At 32.3% G+C, this 18,141-nt stretch overlaps 4 protein-coding genes across 4 annotated transcripts; all 4 read right to left on the reverse strand.

Moving 5' to 3' along the window:
- Positions 1-3,521: 3,521 nt before the first annotated feature.
- On the reverse strand, positions 3,522-4,253 carry LOC129287277 (pre-mRNA polyadenylation factor FIP1-like). The gene has a single exon (XM_054923492.1). It carries the CDS (start codon positions 4,161-4,163, stop codon positions 3,762-3,764), a length of 402 nt encoding a protein of 133 aa, XP_054779467.1. The 5' UTR covers positions 4,164-4,253; the 3' UTR covers positions 3,522-3,761.
- A 3,513-nt stretch (positions 4,254-7,766) lies between these two features.
- On the reverse strand, positions 7,767-8,535 carry LOC129284768 (protein PELPK1-like). Its single transcript, XM_054920231.1, has one exon. It carries the CDS (start codon positions 8,476-8,478, stop codon positions 8,089-8,091), a length of 390 nt encoding a protein of 129 aa, XP_054776206.1. The 5' UTR covers positions 8,479-8,535; the 3' UTR covers positions 7,767-8,088.
- A 1,796-nt stretch (positions 8,536-10,331) lies between these two features.
- On the reverse strand, positions 10,332-11,074 carry LOC129286031 (protein PELPK1-like). Its single transcript, XM_054922071.1, has one exon. It carries the CDS (start codon positions 11,013-11,015, stop codon positions 10,626-10,628), a length of 390 nt encoding a protein of 129 aa, XP_054778046.1. The 5' UTR covers positions 11,016-11,074; the 3' UTR covers positions 10,332-10,625.
- A 4,802-nt stretch (positions 11,075-15,876) lies between these two features.
- LOC129286030 (uncharacterized) lies at positions 15,877-16,619 on the reverse strand. The gene has a single exon (XM_054922070.1). It carries the CDS (start codon positions 16,544-16,546, stop codon positions 16,154-16,156), a length of 393 nt encoding a protein of 130 aa, XP_054778045.1. The 5' UTR covers positions 16,547-16,619; the 3' UTR covers positions 15,877-16,153.
- Positions 16,620-18,141: the final 1,522 nt, after the last annotated feature.

The raw sequence follows: 18,141 nt of genomic DNA on the forward strand, positions 1-18,141 counted from the left end.
ATGTGAAAAATATTTATGCAACTCTCCCATAATTATCCCATAAATTTAATGGGGTATCTTAACTGGTAATGACCTTTTACTATAAAATATTTAGCATTAACTAAAGGTATTTTGTTGAAAGAAATATGTGATACAAGAGACAAAACAGATTTGTTCTTATAAAAAGAATCGAAGAAGTACTCAAAAGGATGCTATGTATAGGATCAGAGAGGTCTTTTTTTTTTTTTTAATGTCCAATCATGTTTTATGTTATTCTTGTTATAATAGTTAATCATTTCATCATTTTAATGATTTTAATGGTCCATATCATTATATCAATGTCTTTAAGCCCAAAGAGAAGCATAATATTGCAATTATTTTTATACTTGTTAGATGACATCGCTTCAATGTGTACTTTAAAATATCAATTTAATCCTTGCAAGATATTTAAGGGACAAAAATACTCTTTAACCGATTTGAATGTATTTCATCTCTGATCCAAACTTAATAAAATTCTTCTCCATGCTTGTTGAATGAGTTATACTATGGAGGAGTACAATAATGCTAATTAGGTAGTCATTGATTGGTAGCCCTCACTGACAAGTTTTATAGAAGCGGATTTAAGGATACATACTATATATATGCTAGGTAAACTGTTTAATGTACCACTTAGTTTCAAATTATAATCTCATTTTAAGCATATTTCAGTTTAAAGGATACTATATTTGATCTCTTTGTGAGTTATTTGAATTTCATATATTGAATCTTTCTTTGACTGTATTCATGATCAAAAGAGTAAGGCCCTGTTTCACTATTAGAAAAATGCAAATTAGCGAGAAAATTTAGTGAGGGATCATCTATTCCTTTCTAAAATACCAAATTAGTAAGGAAACTAGCGAGAGATATTGATTTCGTAGCTTGACTTAAAATTAGCAAAGAAATTAGCGAGGGACTGTCAATCCCTCTCTAAAATAAGAGAATTAGCGAGGAAAATAATGAAAGACTGTCAATCTCTCTCTAAAATAAGATAATTAGTGAGGGATTTAGTAAGGAATTCTATTCCTAGCTAATTACTACAAAAAAATTATCTTTTGGCAATGATTTTTAATTATACATTTAATTATTTTCATTTAAAAATAATAATTAAATTTAAAAATTAACTAAAATATTCATAATAAAATTATTTAATATTTTCTTTATTTTAAGTTGATTTTCATTAATGAAATAATATTTTATTAAAAATATAATATAAAGAATAATTTAAATAAAATATAAATATTTTTAACATATTAATAATTGAAAATAAAATTTAATATGTATATGTGTGTATTTTTATAATATATTATTTGATATATTTATGTAGTGAAATAATATATATATATATATATATATTTTAATTTATCATATAATGCTTGTAAGTACCTTTCAGTTCAACTGGCAAAGAAGGAGAGCATAACGCTTGGAAGGTATGAGGTCAAGGGTTCAAACCTTAGCTTTGACATAAACATGATGAATATTTGATATGATAAGGAGCAAGTGACATGGCGCAAGGTGGACAATGACGTGTCATGAGTTGTCGCACATGTAGTGGGTGATAGGGTACGAGATGGTAGGTGACATGGTGGTTGACAAAGCATGAGGTTGTTGATGACATGTCACAAGTTGACATCACACATGGCGGGTGATGTGGCATAATTATTTTTAAATATAAGCATATTTAGCGAGGGATTTAGTCCCTAGATAATTTTAGCGAGGGATTCAATCCCTCGCTAAATCTCTCGCTAATTAGCAAGGGAAATACAATTCTTCGCTAAATTTAGCGAGCCCTTTTTTAGCTGCGAATTTAGCGAGGGACAAAATTCGTAGCTAAAATGCAATTTAGCTACGAAAAATGGCATTTAGCGAGAGATTCGTCCCTTGCTAAATTCAATTTTTCTAGTAGTGTTTGGTATATAGGTATCAATTTAGAGGGATTGAAATTGAGATTGGGAGTGAGATTGAAACTGGGATTGGGAGTGGGAATGAGGTCTTAAAATCATGTTTGGTATGGAGTAATACTTGTGAGAAATACTTCCTTTTATTTTATTTTATAATTACATATAAGTTATGAAAGACTATAATACCCCTTGAGATTAAAAAAAATGATTAGAAGCCTTTTGAAGAAGTCGCTGGTTCTGAAGTAATTTGAGATGTTCTTTGTGTGCGTCCTCTTTTTGTTAATTCCTAAGCTTCTTGTTGTTCCTATTTATGACAGATTTCTGTTCTTCTTCGTGCACGACAATCTCTCGCCTCTCCCTCGCAAGGACAAAGCCAGGTTCTCCTTTTACTTGCCTTATTGATGCCTCCACTACCACGGCCACCAAGTTCAGGACGTGTTAGAGCTCATTGCACTTCAAGGGCAACTATAGTGACTTCACCTAGCAAATCAAATCTCGCCAAGGTTGCCACCAATGGAGGAGAGGCTTGGGTCGTCGGTCATTCTCCTTCTTCTCTCATCTTCAATCTCCTTCCCCCTTCAGATCTGGCGATGGCACTGGTGGAGAATGGTGTTGATGTCGATGGAGGACTACATCAGTGTCGGCGGATGAGAGGGCATCGACGTCAGCGTTGCTTGGTCTGAAATTGCATTGAGTGAGTGAGGGTTGAGGGAGAGAGACAAAGGTGAGGGTAATTTGGTTTGAAAATAATCAAACCTAGAATTAATTTTTTAATAACATGGGAGGTGGTGATATTGGGTAATTCCACCTAGGTGGGATTGGGATTGGGATTGGGATTAAATTTCTCACTCTCTCATACCAAACATAAAAAGGTGGGATTATTCAATCCCAATACCAGTCCCACACTCCCAATCCTTCCTACCAAACAGGGCCTAAGGATGATCATGGCTTTTTGTCATTTTCTAAATGTTTCATTTTTATACATAGTGATCCACAATTAAAATATAGGGAATAATAACTTCAAATAGGATTGCCTCTAATAAAAGTATATATATATATATATATATAGGGAATAATAAATTACATTTCATGTCCATTGATGATTTCGATGAAGACTAATTGTTTGGGGAAAAATTGAACCAAGATTAGTATACAATTTTATTTTCTCATTTCTGATTAATTATTTACACTTTTTATTGGTAAAAATTTTACATATTCAGAGAGTTATGAACATCTGTGTATCACTTCAAGTGTTATCTGTTTCATTAAAAAAAAAACTTGAATTTTAATAATAATTTCCAATAATCCCTGAACAGACCTTTCATAGCAAACATGTGATTATGAATATCATGGGAATCTTATTATTGATGTCCTTGGGATTTATTTAGCTCGCTCTTCAACATTTTAGTTTTTCTAAAGAAGGAAAAATTAAGTTGCCTTACAACAACTGCATTTTGTGAAAAATTTGACCATCATTTTCTTTTAGTTGAGCCAACGCCAAGCCTTAGGAAACATAAATCTCTCTCTCCGTTGGCCAACTTCATTATAGTTAATAGAGCATTGATTAGTGAACAGTGTTTAATTAGAAGTTTTAGAGGAGATCAATGAACATCGCACGATAACTGCATCATTGTATTATTCATAGTAAGTGATAACAAGAAAAGTCACACGCACAAGTTACAACTCTTCCAAGCATACAGACATGCGAGATAAAGCAATTTAAAAACCAATACAAAAGAAATTATACGTGTATATATATGTGTGCCCGCTAACATACTGCTGAGTATAGTAGTGAAAACAAGAGATGATGAAGCAACTAACAATGGATGAACCCATGTTGTGTTTTCAATTAGAAGGAGGAGGAGAGAGGAATGGGATGGAGGGCATAGTGGTAGGGATAGTGGGAATAAAGGGAATGTTTGGGAACGAGTTTAAGGATGGCAGTGGAGGGAGAGAAACCTGCGGCACTGTCGGGATGGAAGGCATGGAAGGAAGATTAGGAATGTTTGTAGGCAAAGGAGGAACGTTATTTGGCTGAGGCAGTGTTGTTGGGATTGAAGGCAAAGGTGGTAATCCTGTCGGCTTCGGTAAGTTACTTGGAATTCCAGGCATGTTTGGTATCGAAGGCTGTGTCGTTTGGAGAAGAAGACGAGCTGCTACGACACTCGAACTCATCATCATGCTTGAGAATGTGAGAGCCATAAGGAATAGAATTGTGATGAAGGATTTCCCAGAAGAAGAAGCCATGTCTGAGTATATAATTATGAAGATGAAAGAAGAGAATGAAGAAAGATGATGAGGATAAATGCTTTGCTAATTAATTTGAGCTTTGATGAGAATCCATGGGGGCGGGTTTCTTGGTGTTCATATAGATAGAGGGGTAGGTAGTGAGGATGTGTGGTTTGGAGAACAATAAAGAGACTTTGAAATCTTTTTGTCAATTAGTTCGCCAAACTCACATCCGTCATCGACGCCGGAAGAGTCTGTCTATATAATATATAGCAATTAATTAGTGACATGCTGCCGAACTCGTGCAACGCAGAATAAAAAATTAGGATCTAATTTAGGACAAATTTGCCATTTTCACATTAAAGTGCACCATCGGAGTTCAACACAATAGCATAGACTCCCGCTTGTCTTATTTAATTGTCACTTATAACATGTTTCCTCAAAACTAAAGAATATTTTAAAAACTTTAGGTTAAAATATATATCTAGTCCTTTAATTTTATACATTTTATTTTAATCCCTTAACTTTATAAAGTATCTTTTTAATTCTTTAACTCTAATATTATTAGTTTCATCTTAATAAATTTTTATATTAAACTTTTAAATATTAACAAAACAGTCTCAAATGTTGATATATTAAGTTTAATTTTTTTCAAAATAATAATGACTGATACAAAAAATAATCATTTAAAACTAATTACTAATTAGGGTTATAGACCAAAAAGATATTTTACTAAATTAAAGGATCAAATTGAAACTTTATATAAAGTTAGAAGACTTTTATACTTTAACCAAAAAATTTTTAAGCTTTTAACTATACCCCTATTTATATACGAATGAGTGAGAAGCCCAGGAAAATTTTTAATAATGTAAACCAATATTTTAATAGGGTAAAGGGAGAAACTTGTAACAACATAATTATAGGATGTGGGTTGTGTGATTTTTTTTTTCCGTTAAAAATAAGTTAAAAAACCATTCTCTATTTATGGAAATGGAAATAATAAGATTTTATCGTGTAAAGAAGAATTTCAAGAAGCCATAATTAGAAGTCTTGAGAAGATGCCTTTTAGTTTTGATATCGGTGACCAGTTTCTGAATTTGAAAATTCAATTCAAGTTTTCTTGACCACGATGGTGTTGTTGGCTCTCAAGTCACCAAACTTTCATGATTAGAAGTCAAACCTAATAATTTTAGAAGAAACTGAGTAAAACGTACAAGACCGACTACTTAGTTATATTCTTTTATGGAAGAATGACAGTAAAATTTTGCAAGAAAGAATTAGTGACAGCTGGATTCCTAAAAAATTTTCTGAAATATGAATTGTAAATATTAATTCATATAGTTTTAGGCAAGAATCTCAATTATATTGCAAACTGAAAGTTACATTTGGAATTTTAAATTTATTATTTTCAACTAGAAATCTAGAATTTGCAATTATTTAAATCAATATTTGTAACTTATTTTTCAAAATTTTCTTATCAAGAACATACTTTCTCTATTCAAAAATGTAAAGCAATTTTTAAAGAATTAGATGTTAAAAAATGTTAGATATTTTTAGTCTTTTTAGATATAATCATTATTTTTTTAAAAGTACCCCTATTGAGTAAATAAATATATTTATTTTAGGGTAAAACATCCTATTAAATAGGAATAAATATAAAAAGATAGAGTTAATTTGAAGACAAGTGACTCCTTTATTGAGGGTGAGATTTGATTAAAAATATCTTACACATTTTAATGGAGGGAGTAACTATTGTTAATTCTTGGTTTTTTAGACTTAACTGTCATTTTTCCTTCTTTCATTTGCTTACTAGAGAATGACACCAAAGGACCTTGAAAATAATTTAATCACAATTAAAGACCTTAAATTTTTAATAATGTAAAATGACATATAAATCTCTAAAAAATCAATGATATAAGAATCTGCACATTGTGTTGCTTACTGTCTTTATTCAATTTTGTTTTAAATTTATAACTACACCATTGATAATTTACAACTATATTTTTGGATTTTATAAGTCAATAACCAAAGGATCTGATTACAACGTTTCTCTTATTTACAAGTATGTTCTTTAAGATTTACAATTCCATTGCTAATAATTTACAATTAAACTTTTGTAATTTACAAGTCTATTGCGTAAGGATTTGAATGAGGTTCCTTTTTTATTTTTAGTTAGGGCACAAGGATAGACTCCCTACTAACTAGGTTACTATGGCTCTGTTTGGTATAATTAAGGTATTGCATTTAAAAGGACTAGAAATATGAATGGGATTGAGATTGGAATTGAGATTGGGTATGAATTGAGAGTAGGAATAAGCTTTAAAATGATGTTTGGTATGTCATGGGATTAGACAAAAATGAGACTGGGATTAAATAAAAAAATTGCAAAAAAGACACAAAAACCCCTCATCTCCTTTTTTCCACTCTTGCTGTTGAACCCAAACTCGTCCTTCCCTCCATCTTCATCGTGCTTTACTTTGTCTCAGGAAAACCTAGGAAAACAACACATTTCTGAGTTCAAAACATCCATATCCAAGTTCAAAAAATCCAGATTCATCTCCATGATGCACCTTCACCTTTCCCTTATCGTCACCGTGAGCTCGAGGATTACTCACCAAATCTCTATCACTAGATCTCTTGCCAATGCAGGGACCTAGGTTTGAAGACATGAAGGAGTCTGGAACAATCATCGGCCGCTGAATTGAAGAAGACAAAGATGGAGTCTGGAATCTTGAACCGCCATTGACACCCCTAAGTTGAAGAATACAAAGAGAAGATGAACTATCGCTCATCATTGCCCATCGTGATAGTCACCAAATCTCTTATCATCGTGCGTCGCTAAGTTGAAGAATACAAAGAGAACATGAACTACAGCTCATCATTGTCCTAAGAGATAGTCACCAGACCACTTATCATCGTTCATTGCTCATTGATTACCAAAGAAGAAGGATAGGGTGGAGGGCATAGGGAAAGACGCGAGAGAGGAGAGGTGAAGGGTAAAGGGAGAGAAGAGAGAAGGGGGTAGGGGTGGAGGACAATTCGGTTGCAAAATAATCAATCCTAAGATTGATTTTCCAATACTAGGAGTGGGTGGTATTGAGTAATTAATCCCATATAAATGAGATTGGAATTGGGATTAAATTTTTTATTACTCCATACCAAAAATAAAAAAGTGGTATTACAAGGTCTATAGGTACAAGGTTTAGGATTCATGCCTCTACCAACTTAACAACAAGTCAAGGTGGTTACTTTATAAAATGGTATTTTGGTTTTTTACATGGTTCAGGAATATAACATTAGCCCATTAATATTTATTTGCAATTTTTTGAATTTAATAGATATTATTTTTTCTCATAGAATACTTGTTTGTAATTTCTTTAGACTTTTCCATAATTTTTCAAGTCCATAGTCAACCAATGGTCAAAATGATATATGTTCAACGTGGAGGCAACATAGTATCATGCATTTTGAATACTTCAACGGTGACATCGCCCCACTTGATGGTTTAAGATACTCAATGTCCTTAATAGGATAGTTTAAGGGCAAAATGTTGAATAACCGTTAATTTAATTAATTATAGTTAATAGGGAATGACAAGGGTTTTAGAAGTTTCAAGCGAGGTGGATGAACATCGCCACAAGTGCATTATTGTATATAGCAAGTGTGGAAAAGATTACAATCAACAATAAGAACGCCTAAGGAATACAGAAAAATACACACAATGTCCCAAATTTCATACCAAATGAAAAGTAAAGGGAAAAATGACATGGAGCCACGTACAATTTTTCCTAACATACAGAGACATATACGAGCTAAAGCAATTTATACCAATACAAGTGAAATTATAAGTATATATGCTGTTGAGTAGTAGCAGCCACAATAGATGAAACAACTAATAACACTGGAATGAACAAAATAATAAGTGAATGATAATTTTGTGGTTTTAATTAGAAGGAGGAGGAGAGAAGAATGGAATGGAGGGCATAGTAGTAGGGATAGTGGGAACAGAAGGAATGTTAGGCAATGGAGGAAATGTGGCTTGTGGCAGTTTAGGAATGGTGGGCATAGAAGGAAGAGGAGGAAGAGAATTGGGTTTTGGCAGGTTTGGGATATTTGTTGGCAAAGGAGGAATGTTATTTGTTGGGATTGAAGGCAAAGGTGGCAATCCTGTAGGCTTAGGCAAGTTACTTGGAATTCCAGGCATGTTTGGTATCGAAGGCTGTGTTGTTTGCAGAAGATGACGAGCTGCTACAGTACTGGAACTCATCACCATGCTTGTCAGAGACACAAGGAATAGGACAGTGATGATGGATTTCCCAGCAGAAGAAGCCATGGCTAAGTTATCAACTGTACAAGGAGGAGAATAGTGGAAGATATATGAGAGAACGCTTTGGTTTGAGCTTTGATGAGAATCCAGGGGGGTTTCTTGGTGTTTATATAGATAGAGAAGTAGGCAGCGAGGATGTGTGGTTTAGAGAAACATAAAGAGACTTTGAAATCTTTTGTCAATTAGTTCGCCAAACTCACATGACATGCTGCCAAACTCGTGCAAAATTACTGCATAAAAAATTGAGATCTATGCCATTTTCATATTTATGTGCCCAATAGGAGTTCAGAATACTCCATCCTTACAACATATTTTGTTGAAATTAAGAAAAACTTTGAAATTTATTATTATTCTAATTAAAAATTTAATGAGTTTTTAACTTGATCCCTATAAAAATAAGTGAGAAGCCCAAGAAAATTTTTAACAATGTAAACAAAAATTTAATGGGGTAAAGGGAGAAAAACTTGTAATAATTATAGGATGTGTGTGTGACTTGTTTTTTTGGTTAAAAATAAGTGAAAAAGCCATTGTCTATTCATGTGGAAATGAAAATAATAAGAGTTTATCATGTAAAGAAGAATTTCAAGAAGCCATAAGAAGTCATGAGAAGACCCTTTTAGTTTTGATAGGTCACCAGTTTCTGAATTTGAAAATTCAATTCAATTTTTCTTGACTATAATGACGTGTTTGGCTCTCACCTCACCTAACTTTCATGATTAGAAAGTCAAACGTATAATTTTTTTTTTTCGTGAACGTCAAAGCTATAATTTTAGAAGAAACAATGAGAACAAGACCGAATGCTTAGTTGTTCTTTAACGGAAGAATAATCACAGTAAAGTCCTGAAAGTAATAATTGATTAATAAGTTGTAGATATTGATTCAGATAGTCACAGGCTAGAATTTTAATTGCAAACTGAAAATTACATTTAGAATTAAAATGTCTTATTTGTAATTAGAAATCTTGAGCTTACAATGATTTAAATAGATATTTGTAATTTAATTTTTAGAAAAATATATCAAGAACCTTAATATCATTAATTCCTTTTCTAAGACTTACCTATCATTTTTCCCTTCTTTTATTCACTTGCCAGAGAATGACACCAAAAGACCGCGAACGTAATTTAATCACAATTAAAGACCTTTGATTTTTAATAAGGTAAAATGACATAAATTTTTAAAAATTCAATGATATAAGACTTTTTCTCACTTTGATAATTTACAAGTATATTTTTGGAATTTATAAGTCAATAATAACCTAAGGATCAGATTGTAACGTTTCTATTATTTACATGTATGTTCTTTAAGATTTACAATGCCATTGCTAATAATTTATAATTAAACTTTTGTAATTTACAAGTCAATTGCGTAAGAATTTGAACATGAGGTTCCTTTTTTATTTAGGCAAGGCACAAGGGTAGACCCCCTAGTATAACTAGGTTACCGTAGGTACAAGGATTAGGATTCATACCTCTACCAAGTAGATAATTGACAAAGTGATTAGTTAAAATGGTAATTTAGTTTTGTATATGGATAAGGAAAAAATTATCCTGTTAATATTTATTTGTAATTTTTTGAACTTAATTCATATTATTTTTCTTATAGAGTATTTACTTGTAATTTTCGTAGACTTTAATTTTTCTAGTTAATTAACAGTGAAAGTAATACATGTTTAGTGGAGAGGCAACATTGCAGCTTTTTGAATACTTCAACGGTGACCACATGGTACAACTTGATAGTTTAGGATATTCAAAGCCCTTGATATAATAGTTTAAGGGCAAAATGTTGAATAACCATTAATTTAATTAATTATAGTTAATAGGGAACTTTATAAGGGTTTTAGAAGTTTCAAGCGAGATGGATGAACATCGCAAATTAAAGTACATTATTGTATAGCAAGTGTGAAAAAGATTACAATCCCTCTAAGGAATACAGAAAAATACACTGTTCCAAACCTCACACCAAATGAAAAGAGAAGGGAAAAAAGACATGTAGCCTCGTACATATCTTCCTAACATACAGACATACGAGAATGTAAACCAATACAAGCGAAATTATGCGTATATATGCTGTGCTGACTACTATCTGCCATAACAGATGAAACAACTAATAACACTGGGATGAACAGTAATAAGTGAACGATCATCTTTGTGGTTTTAATTAGAAGGAGGAGGAGAGAAGAATGGAATGGAGGGCATAGTAGTAGGGATAGTGGGAACAGAAGGAATGTTAGGCAATGGAGGAAGTGTGGCTTGTGGCACTTTAGGAATGGTGGGCATAGAAGGAAGAGGAGGAAGAGAATTGGGTTTTGGCAGATTTGGGATATTTGTTGGCAAAGGAGGAATGTTATTTGTTGGGATTGAAGGCAAAGGTGGCAATCCTGTAGGCTTAGGCAAGTTACTTGGAATTCCAGGCATGTTTGGTATCGAAGGCTGTGTTGTTTGCAGAAGATGACGAGCTGCTACAGTACTGGAACTCATCACCATGCTTGTCAGAGACACAAGGAATAGGACAGTGATGATGGATTTCCAAGCAGAAGAAGCCATGGCTGAGTTATGCAGATGAAAAGCGAAGAAGAAGAGAATATAGGAATATGAGAATGCTTTGGTTTGAAATTTGATGAGAATCCATTTGGGGTTTCCCGTTGTTTATATAGACAGGAGTAGGTGAGGAATTTGATGTTTGGAGAACCATCGAGAGACTTTTGAGATCTTTTGTTAGTTCACCAATACTTATATATAGATATATATATATATATATATTAATTGATCTTCTGGTAAGACTACAAAGTTGGTGGTTCGTAGAGCCTCATGTCATGTCATTTTGAGTCTTTCGGACTGTGAAATCTCTCTCTATATAAATATAACAAAATCAATTAAAATTTCAAAAGTATGATTTTTTTTAAATAATAATCAATCGCTTCCATTCATATCAAAATTAATTATGGACTCAAAAATATGATTTATAGAATAGAATTTATATGATTCTTGGATAAATTTTTAACAAAGTATAATTGAAAAACATGTAATAATAGCTTATGAAACATCCATAATTTTAAATTCATAATTGATTTTGAAATATAATAAGAATCTCACATTCATGCTGCCAAAAACATGCGCCACATTAATTCATAATTGATTAGGATCTAATTCAGGACAAATTTGCCATGTTCACATTTAAGTGAATAAGAAGTTCAGCACAATAGAACTTGCATTATTCTTGAAAGGAAAATTATATTCTTCCTACAATTCTAAGATATATTATTTTTGTTTAAATTTAGATGAAAAGCCACCCCAATTTTTCTATTTACAAACGGAATAAAAACAGAATTTACAGTACAAAGAAGAATTTCAAGAAGTTTTTTTTACAAAAATAAAATAAATATACGGAAAATGACAAATAAGTTCCACTCAAATATGCAAATAAAAAATGAGATTAGATAGTAAAAAGCCTAGAAATTCATCCCAAGGCGAGATAATTGTTCTAAAATCCCGAAGAATTCATCTGATATAATTTTTTTGCGAAATTAACATTATTGCTGAACCTCTGTAAAATAATAAAAAGCTTAGTTGTTAAGATATAAATTGAAGTTGTTTACAATGAATGTCATGTTGTACGTTAATATAGAAAGTATAGTCATTATTGCATCACTAAATTGGGAGTTATGGCCAGTTGTATTGTTAATACCTATATACAAAAATTGTTAATTACTAAAACGAAGTTGTTAAAGTAGGGATCGTACTTGTTATTATACAAATAAATTAACAATTGCACTTCCTATAGTTTGCAAAAGGCCAAAAATGTAATTTTGCACAAAAAAAAATGTTAGACTTTCTAAGAAACAATCTCATTTAGTGGTACTCTTTTATCATGTACCTACATGGATGGGATTTATTTGCCGTTCTTCCATAAATATATGTGAAATAAAATTAAAAAAGACAATTATATACCCAGTAACAATAATTAAAGAACATATAATATTGTGTTTGGGTGTGTTGGACTTGGGGAAAGTATTTTTTTTGGGCATATTGAACATACATTTCACTTGACGGTTTGTTAAGGCAAATATATATATATATATATATATATGTCTTGATCAAATGCCATTAGATTTTTTTTTTTTTGGCGAAAAAAATGCCATTAGATGGCTTTGGAGAATTTCACACTTCAGAGCTTTGATAGCTCATCAACTTTGACTAATAACGGGTTCGTTGGCTTTCAGCTCCTAACTTTTCCATACTTCAAAAATATCTAATCCAAAATTTTACAAGAAATTACTAATGTGAAAAAGACAAATTACTTAGCTATTCTATTTATTTATATTGGGAGAATAATAATTCAGGACTTCGTAAGCAATTTACCACTAAACTTGTGCAATTTTTAGGTAACTCGCCAGAATTTGAACATGTTTTTGTATTTATAGGAAAAATGATAAATAAATTTCATTGAAATAGGAAAATGATAAAATAGTACTGTGAAATGTGGTAATTACTCTAAAATTTATAGAGACTTCTATAACTTTTTGTTTTATAAATTTACATCTATGTCTCTGTACAAAAAAATAGAAAGCGTGGTGTTAAAACCTAAACTGAAATTATTAATTAATAAAGAAGGCAAAGTTGTAACTAAACTGAAGTTAAGGCCATCAACTGTGCTGTTAATATCTAAACTGAAGCTGTTGATCATTAAATTGAAGTCGTTAAGATAGGAAGCATATTTTGTATATTGCATAACTAAACTAATAACTAGGCTTCATATATTAATAACTTCACATTTGGTATAAACAACTTCAGTTTAGATTTTAACAACTACGCTTTCTATTATTTTGTTGAGGGCCGATCAAAAATTTCACAAAAAATTATGTCAGATAAGTCCTTAAAAATTTTAGAATAATTATTTCATTTTGTGGTACATTTTTGTTATTTACATATTTCGATGAGATTTATTTGCTGTCTTTTACAACGCTCCGCTGCTTATAATTTGTCATTAGACTTTTGCAATTTAATTACGAGTCCGTGGCACCAGAATTTGAACGTGTTTTCTATAATGGGTTAAGGGATAAAAATATATATCCGTAAGTATTCTACAAAAAGTTACAAACATCTTTAGTAATATTATGGGGCAATCTTTCATATTAATTTAAAATTAGGTTAAGGGTTCAAATAATTTTAAACTCAAATTAGGATTAATTTATTTTTTAATTTTAAAAATTTGATCTTCTACGCCTTTGGTGTTATTTCTTTGCTAAGTAGGCTCCACATTTAAATTTTTTGATGAATAAAATATTTGATAGTGGGTCTCACAATTTATTTTTAATATTTTTTATAATATAAAAAATATTGCTTTCTCTCCTCTCTCTCTCTCCCCCTCTTCTTCATCTTCCTCTCTCTCTTTGATCTGAGAAGCAGCGCCGCCAAACTAGACTAAACCAGGGTAAGCAACACTAAGTTAATTAATTTAACTCGTTTCCTTTGTTGTTGCCTTACATTGCTTCGGGAGCCAGCAACAGTGCACTTGCTGGTCCTTCATCGGCCTTTTCAACCCCTGCTGGTGCTTCCACCGACTGCGACAATAATGGAGATAGTATTGGCGCCTCCTTGCACTAGGCGGACGGCGGCAAGTATGGGTCCCAAAGGCTGCCTTCATCTCCACGACTTCATCATCCCATTCGATGAGAACTTCGGCTATGGCTCCTTCTGGCAGGCATCACAAGTGGACTTCGAGGGGAGGTGTTGATGGTGGCAAAGTTCTCTCTCTCTCTCTCTCTCTCTCCTCCCCTTTCATGCATGAGTGCATCTTCTTGAGACTCGCCCTTGCTCCTTCGTGATTTCCACAGTCGATCATGGAGTTCGAAGTGTCGAGAAGGAAGAAGCTGCCGACGGTGATGATGAGTGCCGTAACAAGGGATGGAGAAGATAAGGAGGTTTCAGAATGGCTCGGATGTGAGAGGTGGTGGACAAAGAGATGGAGAAGATAAGGAGGCTTCAAAATGGGTCAGGTGTGAGAAGGGTGGCATTGGAGTGAGAGAAAGGGAGGAAGGTCCTCTTGCTGCGGCGGAAGCCATAGCTAAGAGCTTCAGAGAGTGGGTCATCAATGGAATCAAGAAGGAGGGTGAATCTAAGCGTGGGCATGTTTGGAGGGCTTGCTTGTGCAAGTTGCTCTGCATGGTGTTTGATGTGGGGACTGGCTACCGCATCAGTTTGTTTCATGAGCACTGTGTTGGCCCTATTTGCTTATGATGCTTCCCCTTCAGTTTGGCCAAGGATGACGGTGAGAGCATGAGCATGATGGAGGAAGTAGCTAATGTTGTTGAGGACGGTGCCGGTGAAGGGAACTGTGTACTGGAGCTTATACTGTAACATTGAGAGAGTGGGGAGGAGAGAGGGAAAGAGAGATGTTAAAAAATAACAAAAAAAATATGGAGTGGGCCCTACTAATAAATAACTAACAACAGGAGCAAGTAGAGGTTAAGGGATAAAATTGACCCTTAATTAAATTTAAATTATTTATAAATTTTTGTATACAATTCAAGAGCAAAAATGATCTTTAATCTTTAAAAAAAATGTGCAAAAATCTTAAATTCACAATGGAGGACTGATGTCCTTTAAGTAAGAGCTGTGGATCTCTCATCCTATACCAAGAAGGCACAAAAATAGTATACCCATAAAATATTTTACAAGTTACTACAAATTAAACATCCTAAACTACGTTGTTCGAGAGAGAGAGATAACCACATAAACAGATTTGAATGAACATTTGTCCTAAAGTTGTCCTAAAGTGGCCTACCTGCAAAGAGTTGAAAACCCATTTATTCTCATCGACTTGGCATTCTTATTCTATATCTGTTCTTTAAATGAAAAGCTAATTGATTTGTTTCTTATAAGATGATGAATTATTTTGTTGGATGAATCTAGTTGGTTATATATTGTATGATGATTGTGTGGATCTGTGACCGCTGTGACTGACGGGAAGAGGAGGAACAAGGATGGATGAGAAGAAAAAAAATATTGGTAATTTTATATTTATTTTTTATTTGATGAAATCAATATTATTAAAAAAAAAAACAGGGATGATGGCAATATTGCTTTATAGTGTTGTTTAACGCATGTGTGCTGTAGGTTCTTGCAGAATACTTTATATTGGTATTCGTGCACTAAGCTCAACTTGTGAGATTCACAACCCTTCCTTAATGGATATACACCTCTATCACATATTAAAGATTTTTGCATTGTTTTCAAGATTGATGAGTAAAATTGTATTATAGCGTAATTTAGGGTGTCTGTACTTACTCGTAAAATATTGAGTACTTTTACCCAATTTTTTAAAATTTGTAAGTGGTGCTTCATAAATTAATTTGTTGTCGATCATGATAATTTGATGCTAGCTCTCAATTAGATAAGGACAACGTTATTAGAACAGAATCATTGTATAATAAGATGTATCATAAACAATAGTATCATCAATAACAAGAAATCCACACCAGAATAATACCCAAAAAACTGAAAAAGAAAACAAATAAAATATAGGATCACATACAACTGTCACTCACATACAGAGACAGAAGAAGAGTACAATCAAAGCCCATACAAATGGTCGAATTAGATGTGTGTGTGCTGGATAACTACTACGGATCCGATCAAAGCAACCAACACAGTGCAGTGAATAAGCGAACGATTTGATGAGATTAATTGGAAGGAGGAGGAGAGAGGAATGGAATGGAGGGCATAGTGGTAGGGATGGTGGGAATGGAGGGAATGTTTGGGAAGAATGATGGCAATGGAGGAAGAGAAACCTGCGGCACTGTCGGAATGGTAGGCATGGAAGGAAGATTCGGAATGTTTGTGGGCAAAGGAGGAACATTGTTTGGCTGCGGCATTGTTATTGGGATTGAAGGCAAAGGTGGTAATCCTGTTGGCTTAGGCAAGTTACTTGGAATTCCAGGCATGTTTGGTATCGAAGGCTGTGTCGTTTGCAGAAGATGACGACCTGCTACGACACTCGAACTCATCATCATGCTTGAGAATGTGAGAGCCACAAGGAAAGTTACGAGGATGGAGTTCCCAGAAGTAGAAGCCATGCTGGATTGTGAAGTATTGAAGAGTATTGGGGAAGATGAGAGGATGCTTTGGCCTCTGGGTAATTATTTGATGAGAATCGATGTGGGTTCATGGTGTTATATATAGATGTAGAAGAAGGTAGACGTAGGGCTTGTGTGGTTTTGGTAGGTCACCAATTCCTTGTATATATATTTCTTAGTGGTTGGACTGAAATATCAATCGGTGGTTATTATTTTAACTCAGAACATTCAAACGTAGGATCACCTACTTGGTAAAATATTTTATAAGTGACACAACAAAAGAAGAGGAAAAGGGAAGGAAACAAAAGGCTGCTACTTTTATTACATTCTTTTTATTTTTTTTATGCTGAATTTTGAAGCCTGGGTTGGACTAATATTGATTTTGAGAACATATTGAGGTGGTCTAAATAGGTTTAGATTACTCTTCCTATACAATGGGGTTTTCAACGATATACTTTATTTTTTTTTTCCTTTGTTTATGAATTTCGACCTTTGTGAATCCAACACTGAGAAAATTTTGGTCTATTACTAAAAAATCATATAAATTTCAACTATGAACATATATATGTATGTATTTACCGTGAGTGTGTATACGGGCCCAGTTTTTATATTTTTATTTTATGTTTATTACAAAAAATTATAAAATTTTAATAAATATATCTTATTATTAATCTCAAAAATAAAGATTTAATCTGAATTGTCTAATTTAATATTAAATTTTTTATAATTTTTATAAATTGACTATACAAATATATTCTAAACAACCTAAATTTAATATTAAATTTTTTTAACAATTTTATAAATTTTTTTTATTAAATATAATATTAAAATATAAAAATAAAAATAATATTCAAACTAGAACTTTAAAAAAATATAACAAATCACAACTTAAAAATGTTAAATCTAAACTATTTAAAGTATATCTAAATAGTCAATTTATAATAATTGTAAAAATAATTAATATTAAATTTATCATTCAAATTAAATTTATATTATCTAGATTGATGATAAAATATATTCATTAAAATTTTATATTTTTTAAATAAATATAAAATAAAATATATAAATTTATACTGTCCAGATTGCTTTTCGTCTCATGTGTATTAAATAGATCTTTTGTTCTTTCTCCGCGAGTTGGTATATCCGGGAATTTTAAGAGAAGTACTCTCACGTACGCATATATATTCGAATCTGGGGCACAATGTATACAGTCATTCACTTGTTCACTTATTAAATAAGCCAGGTAAGTCCCACGAATTTACTTTGTTATAATTAGTTTTTGCTTCTCAAATATCATATGCTTTCTCTATTAAAAAATATAAAATATTTTTTAAAAGTTAGATGTTCAAAAAATATAAGATATTTTTACTCTTTTGAGATATAATCATTATATTTTTTCTAAAAATATTCTCATTAATGAATGATTTTATATTTATTGTAAGGTATTTAATAAACATTAATATAAAAAGATAAGTTTAGTTTAAAAGTAGGTGACTATTTTATTAAAAAGTAAAATTTTGTTAAAAATACCTTACAATTTTAAAGAGAGAGAATATGCCTTTGTGTTTTGCTAATATTGACCGGTGTTGACTGGC

Source organism: Prosopis cineraria, unplaced genomic scaffold (genome assembly GCF_029017545.1).
Source record: "Prosopis cineraria cultivar Desert tree isolate PC_DT_omini unplaced genomic scaffold, ASM2901754v1 PC11, whole genome shotgun sequence".
Taxonomy (NCBI): Eukaryota; Viridiplantae; Streptophyta; class Magnoliopsida; order Fabales; family Fabaceae; genus Prosopis; species Prosopis cineraria.

What these genes read in the sequence shown, in the direction of transcription:
- LOC129284768 (XM_054920231.1), bottom strand. Translation starts at nt 8,478, where the DNA reads ATGGCTTCTTCTGCTGGGAAATCCATCATCACTGTCCTATTCCTTGTG.
- LOC129286031 (XM_054922071.1), bottom strand. Translation starts at nt 11,015, where the DNA reads ATGGCTTCTTCTGCTTGGAAATCCATCATCACTGTCCTATTCCTTGTG.
- LOC129287277 (XM_054923492.1), bottom strand. Translation starts at nt 4,163, where the DNA reads ATGGCTTCTTCTTCTGGGAAATCCTTCATCACAATTCTATTCCTTATG.
- LOC129286030 (XM_054922070.1), bottom strand. Translation starts at nt 16,546, where the DNA reads ATGGCTTCTACTTCTGGGAACTCCATCCTCGTAACTTTCCTTGTGGCT.